This window comes from Abramis brama, assembly GCF_963993115.1.
Source record: "Abramis brama genome assembly, chromosome: 2".
Taxonomy (NCBI): Eukaryota; Metazoa; Chordata; class Actinopteri; order Cypriniformes; family Leuciscidae; genus Abramis; species Abramis brama.
This window is the reverse complement of record NC_139964.1, coordinates 27,350,537-27,357,923: the sequence shown is the minus strand read 5'-3', so window position 1 is coordinate 27,357,923 and position 7,387 is coordinate 27,350,537. Positions and strand designations below refer to the sequence as shown.

The following is a 7,387-nucleotide window of genomic DNA, read 5'->3' as shown; positions in this document are numbered from 1 at the left end:
ATCTTTGTGGAGTTTACCGGGCCACACACACACACACACACACACACACACACACACACACACACACACACACACACACACACACACACACACACACACACACACACACACACACACACACACACACTATGTGTGAGAGGGGGGCATGTTTCTGCTGACAATCCTCTTGAGTCCTTTATTGAGGGCAACAGCTGGTTGTTCCCTGTGCCCGTATCTCACACCCAGACACACCCTCCAGTGACACACTGATCCCTGTGTTTCTGCTTTTCCTCCCTCCACATGGACTCTCTGCCCCACAAGAGTGCACAAAGAGAAGTCTATTTCCCTCCAAATTAGATTTGCTAGAGGAAAGAGCTTTGCACTTTTATAGCTCACCCAGACTGCAGTAATATTTAGCTTTCATGCATGTGTGTTTGTAGTTCTGCAACATATCTTCTGTAAACCTCACGGTATACGGACGATGACTAGCGTCAGTTTCAGACTTAGCAATCTAGCAAACTGGATGCTGGAAGGTGCTGCATATTGCCGCTTTTAACCTCTTTATGAAACCTTGCTAGACTTTGGACTAAAGATGGACTTGTGCTCATGTTGTTGGAGGCTGTGGTGTCCGGTAGGTGTACATTTCTATTTATTAAGTTATTTGTGGAAGTTGAATGACTATGAAACTTTTAATATATTTTATATATTTTTACTATTGTAATGAAATAAATAAATGATATAAATACAATGAATTACCCTATGTTTTAATGCTTTTTATATAATACTTTTATATATATTTTAATCTTTTACTTTTTCATGAAACACAAAATAGAATTTTTAAAGAATATTCATGAAACAGTTTTGAAAACATTAAGTTTGTATTAACTACATCTGTCCAAAAAATATTTTAATAAGATATTTTACTAAATTAAATGCAACTAAATATATAGCCTACATAAAATTGAGAACGATTTGAAAATCATTTTATACACTTTTTTCCACGTAACTAAATATTCATATTACGAATATTGTCGGCTCTATGACAAATTACTTTATTCCTCTATTGTAGTTTGGGCTAGATAAAAGCATCTGCTAAATGCATAAATGTAAAAACAAATGGGAAGTGTTTGATTAAATATTCATGAAGCTCTTTTGCATACATATATCAGCAGTTCGCAAAGAAAAGTACCACCAATAAAGTACTATAAAAGTAGTTCAAAAGTAGCACTATATTCAAAGTCATCTAAATTTTATGCGACTTGTGACCAAAACGCCACTGACATCATTATGTTGACTTGAGAATAGCACTGAGGTAAAGTAGCACATTTGCCGCAGCTGTACACAAGGCGACCCGAGTTCAAGGTTCATGCTTTCTCAAGCCAACATCAATTTGTTCATATAGTATAGCTTCTAGATACAGTTTGGTCTCCTTCAGAAGACTTTGAATGAATCAATGATGTGTGAATACATTATTGGCTGATCTATTCATGTAAGTCTGGCTTGCTGTGACATCTTGTTTGCTGTGTGTTGCATTCATAAATAAAGCTTTATGCCGTTAAACGGTATGCAATATAATTTGCTAGGCAACGTACAAATGAATTGAAGTTAATCTTGCACACGTTAGCAGTTCCACTGAGATGCGGCTCATAATCGCATGTGATCATCTGAAGTGGTGGTGAAAACCACAGAGGTTCCCCTAATGGGAGAAGCGTCACACATTGAGTTGTGCGTGGGGAGCCGGTGTCTGTTGTGATTCCTGTGAATGGCAGTTGTCTGAAATAGCTGCAGGTGTGAGGAGAGCTGGCCCACTTTTGTTGTTTAATATAGACAGGTGGTGTAGACTGAAATGAGACTACAGCTGTTCCCCGGCCTGTCGACTTAATGCACATCTAATCTCATGTACAGCGCAGGCGTACACGGATGTGTGAACACGTTAGAGGCTGTTTGCCCTGGCAAATTCCCATATTTCCCAGTGGAGGTCTTGTTGTGGGACTGAGCTGCTTCAATGCTGATGTTGGTGGTCTCAAAGTCTGCTGTGCTAATCTTGAGGAGTCGCGCTGAAACTATTTCGTGCTAGCCTGGAAATCCAGACCTAAATCTGAAAGATTAATGGTCTGGCGACAACTAATGAAAACCGGCCAGCTCGAGGGGCGGCACCAAGCATGCATTTGAAAATCTCACTGCACGCAACTGGATAACACTACAACCAATCACAACAACAAGCCCCATACACTTGGCTACCAGCGGAGCTAACTGGTAGATTAGACTCTTACCGTATCCGGTCGGCAAAACAGAAAAAAGTCCTTCTTGCAAAGGAACGATTTGAGCGGCGTCTTCTGTTCCTCTTTTAGATAAAAAGTCTAACTCGTTTATTGTAGCGGCCAAAGCCGTTTCAAACAACTGGTTTTCATCCATAGCCATCTTGCAATGTTTATTAATGACTTCGACGTCACAGCGCTGTCTTCATCTGTTTAGCTCGCCTCTGGCCCGCCTATATCAGATAACCCGATGTAATTGGTGCAGCTCGGATACAAGGGCATATTTAATGAGCATCATTCCTCGACACCAGAGTAACTCGCTGAGCAAATTTAACTTGTGAGAAACTGCTAGTAAATTTCACAAATAATTCCAAAGAAACTGCGAGTAACATATTCAATCAAATGTGATTTCGAAGGACTGTAATAGTATTTTCTTGTGAAACGTACTCCAATAATCTCCAAAAGTCATTTTTACAGAGAGGGCTGTGAAGGATTGCATCTGATTGGTGTGTTTTAAAGAGCCATGGTCACTCACTGACTTCATGGGAATCATGCCATCTCGTGCAATTTAAGTAGTTTAATGTTTTTACTGGATCGTTAGAATATTGTTAATCTAATAATAATCCTGTATTTCAAACAAGATTTATGAAATGAGTTTCAAAGGGATATTTATAACATTATTTCTTTATATTAGTTATTATTAAATTTTTGTAACATTAATGTAGATATGATAATGAAAATAAAACTAGTCTTCTAAAATTTGTGGGTTTGACTGTTAGCTCTAATAAACTTTTGTGTTAATTTTTATATTTTTTTTCCATCTTTTGAAAGTTTGATACTATTATACTGATTTTTTTTTTTTTTTTCATTTTGATGCTTATTTGTTTAGTTGTTTTTCCCACCAAATATGATGTCGCTTGGTGGAGGATGATGCCATTAGGGAACTGGCTTTTGGCAGTTGGAATCTGAATGCAAAGTGATATTGAGGAGATAAACTATTAGAACCATATTTAGAAGAAAAAAAATGTTTTGTTTGAAATAAACCTTATTATTTAGAGAAAGAAAAACAATGAAGAAACATCTGGAATGATTAATAATTTATAGATATATAGTTAAACACCAACAAAAATTACAATCACTGAAACCCAGAAAAAAAAGCTAGTATGATTTCAGTCTTCCAATAATAAAACAAATACACTAGCATTCAAAAATCTGGGGTTAGTAAGATTTTTTTTGTTTTGGAAAATTATTTTATGCTCATCAAGCCTGCATTTATTTGATCAAAAATACTGACCCCCCCCCCCACCCCCCAGTAATATTGTGAAATATTACAATTTAAAAATGCTGTTTTTAAATATGTTAAAATATTAAGCATAATTGCTCCTGTCTTCAGTGTCACATGATCCTTCAGAAATCATTCTAATATGCTGAATTATTATCAATGTTGGAAACAAAATATTCTTTGTCCAAGATTCTTTGATGAATATGAAGTTCAAAAGAACAACATTTATTTGAATTAGAAATCTTTTGTAACATTATAAATGTCTTTATTTTTTACTCAATTTAATTAATTAAATATAATATGATCATTTTAATGCATCCTCTCTGAATAAAAGTAAAAAAATCTTAATGACTGCAGACTTTTTAGTGGTAAGCGTTTGCTACATAGACTTTTACTGCATACTAGGAATACCAAGTTAACAATTTAAGTATTAGAATATTGAATTCAATCCCTAAATATATTTGGAAAGGATGTGTGTGTGTGTGTGTGTGTGTGTGTGTGCAGGAGAAGAATTCAGACGAATTCAACCTCTTAATCTCCTGGAAAATCCCACTCTATAAATGTGTATCTGTGCTGAAGCGGTTTGACGTCACGCTCCTGCCTCTTTGTCATGAAGGATTAAAAATGACAGAACGAAAAATAAATAAATAAATAAATAAATAAATAAAAGTAGAAATAAATAAATAAATGCAGAAATAATAGTGAAAATAAATACTTTTTGGTAATATAAATGGCTATTTCTGTATTTTTACATGTATTTATTTATGCATTTCTATATGTATTTATTTATGTATACATTTATTTATATATTTATGTATTTATATATATATTTATATATGTATTTATTTATACATTTATTTATTCCTACATTTATTTATTTCTGTATTTCCACATTTCTACATTTATTTATTTCTGTATTTCCACATTTCTACATTTATTTTCCCCTGCGCCTGTATGCTAATTGACCTATGGCTAAGTCACGCCCCCTCCACTCACTCGGACAAACAGTCAACATTCGGTAACAGGCGCTGTGGCAGCTGTCACAGTAGGAGACATTTCACAGGAGGCAATTGATGATTTTTTGGAGACAGAAAGATTATATATCATCTCGAAGTCACCAAAAGGGCCTTAAATATGCATTGGAGGGTTATATTAATAATTTTATTGTTGAGAAGGTCGATAAGCTTCAGCTCCAGAACAAAGATTTACAGTTCACAGTGTAAACGTTATAGTTTGGTGCTATTTCGCTTCAAACGCTCGCTTTATACGTGCTTCCTATTCGCTTTGGATTCAAAATGTTCAAGCGTCGAACTAGACGCGATACGCGCAAATTCGACGCTCTATTCGCGTTTGGTATGAGCGCAGAATAATGAACAGGCTGCGATGTCAAGATTGCATTGCTGGAATGTGTGTGTTTGTGTGTCTGTGTGTGTGTGTCAGAGAGCGGGCGCGATCGAACAGTGGAAACATAAAAACATACTCCATTTTGTTCATACAGGACATAATTAAAACTGCAAAGTGTTTAGCCTATATTTGTGTAAAACACAACACTGCTTTTGTCAAACTGTAACCTACAACTGTCACCCAACCAAAATCACACACACACGCTGTTTAAAAGCCAAAATGACAAGAAAAAACATAAAAACGAATGAAAACGGACTAACCGCAATGCATTTCAATGGACGTGGAAGCAGAGAATGTCCGAGTGTATTGGGTTAGCTATGCGTACTGTGATTGGCTCATTGCGTTTGGGTGCGTGGCTTAGCCATAGGTCAATTAGCATACATGCGCAGGGAAAAATAAATGTAGAAATGTTGAAATACAGAAATAAATAAATGTAGAAATGTGGAAATACAGAAATAAATAAATGTAGAAATGTGGAAATACAGAAATAAATAAATGTAGGAATAAATAAATGTATAAATGTATCACCTGTCTTTTGAAAATCATATTTCGTATGTTACAAAAACAGCCTTTTTCCACCTTAGAAACATTGCTAAGCTACGTAATGCTATCAGTTTCTGATGCAGAAAAGTTAGTTCATGCATTCATGACCTCGAGACTAGATTACTGTAATGCTTTATTAGCTGGTTGTCCTGCATCCTCAATAAACAAGCTACAGTTAGTCCAAAATGCAGCTGCTAGAGTTCTTACTAGATCAAGAAAATATGATCATATAACACCGATTTTATCATCACTGAATTGGCTACCTATAAAGTTCCGTATTAATTATAAGGTATTGCTACTGACTTATAAAGCCCTAAACGGCTTAGCTCCAGTCTATTTAACAGATCTTCTATCGCCCTATAATCCATCGCGCTCTTTAAGATCACTAAATTCGAGGCTTTTGGTCATACCTAGGATATCCAGATCCACCAAAGGAGGGAGAGCATTTTCACATTTAGCTCCGAAACTCTGGAATAGCCTTCCTGATACTGTTCGTTGCTCGGACTCACTCTCCCAGTTTAAAACTAGATTAAAGACGCATCTTTTCGGCCAGGCATTCATATAATATTTTTAATCTTACAGTTTCAAACTACAATCCGGCCTCTAGTTCATAAATGCCAGAGGAGAACTGGCCCCCGACTGAGCCTGGGTTCTCCCAAGGTTTTTTTTTCTCCATTAGGTCACTTGATGGAGTTTTAGGACACCATTAGGCCGCTTGATGGAGTTTTTTCGGTTCCTTGCCACTGTTGCCTTTGGCTTGCTCAGTTGGGGATATTTTGGGGATATTTAATTTTATTCTATCAATCAATAAATTCCACTAGAAACAAACTTTGTTGTATTATTTTATTTTAATACTGTGAAGCTGCTTTGATACAATCTGTATTGTGAAAAGCGCTATACAAATATACTTGATTTGATTTGATTTGATTTGATTTATAAATAAATACATATATAAATATATAAATAAATAAATATATAAATATATAAATAAATATATATATAAATACATAAATATATAAATAAATGTATAAATACATAAATAAATACATGTAAAAATACAGAAATAGCCATTTTTGAAATACGTGCATCTGTGTGCACATTTATTTCTAGCCAAAATCGAAGCGACCAGCTATTTATCCTGTCCGCTTTTGCATGGCATTCCTGTCGAACATCCGGTTAGTGTAAAAATATGAGTGTGTCTGAGTCTGGCCAGCATGATGGCGCATTACGGAACAAATTGGCCACTTTGGGACACGTCTAAATGACTCCCTCCGCCCTGCATTCACCACACACTCTAAATAAATGCTGCTTTTTGAAGCGGGGCCATTATTCCTGAGGACTGACCATTACCCACGCTGCAGCAGTGAGTTTTCAGAGCTCCCCCGCGTCGCTACGCTGATTTATTACCGCTCTGAGATTGACCTTGTGGTTGTATGGGTTTGGATTGAGGCTGGTTACTTGCTTTACCTTGACTCTAACTGAACTTTTAGGCATGGAAGGTGAGGTAAGTGTGATGTTGCAGTACTTTTTAATGAGTTAGCATGGCTTGGTAACCCTAACCTTTTTCAAATATGGTCCTCTTGATGCTGTTAATAGGACAAAATACAAAAACCTTTAAGTCTTTACATCCTGCTGATTCTTTTAATTAAGCACCTTATAAATTATCAATCTCACCCTGTTGAACTGATGAATGATGCAAACCTGTAAAAGACTCTTAAGGCCCCTTGAGGAGGTGTGTGTGTATGTGAGAGAGAGAGAGAGAGAGAGAGAGAGAGAGAGACGTTAATGTCTCTGTGTCTTCTAGTCTAGCTTGATAGTTCATCCAAAACTCTTTCTTTCTTGGAACAAAATAGGACGTTTGAAGCATCTTTACAAGCTTTGAAAACAATACTGTAAAATATAAAAAATCTCATAATTAAAA

The 7,387-nt window shown here is 35.9% G+C and overlaps 1 protein-coding gene across 2 annotated transcripts in view; it reads left to right on the top strand.

Moving 5' to 3' along the window:
* Positions 1–377: 377 nt before the first annotated feature.
* The window catches only part of inpp4b (inositol polyphosphate-4-phosphatase type II B), a 181,739-nt gene continuing 174,729 nt past the window's right edge, over positions 378–7,387 (top strand). For both annotated transcript variants that reach the window (XM_084093431.1, XM_084093430.1), the window contains exon 1: positions 378–610. In XM_084093431.1, coding sequence (XP_083949557.1) covers positions 572–610 — 39 coding nt within the window. In that variant the 5' untranslated portion in view covers positions 378–571. The remainder of the gene's footprint in view (positions 611–7,387) is intronic.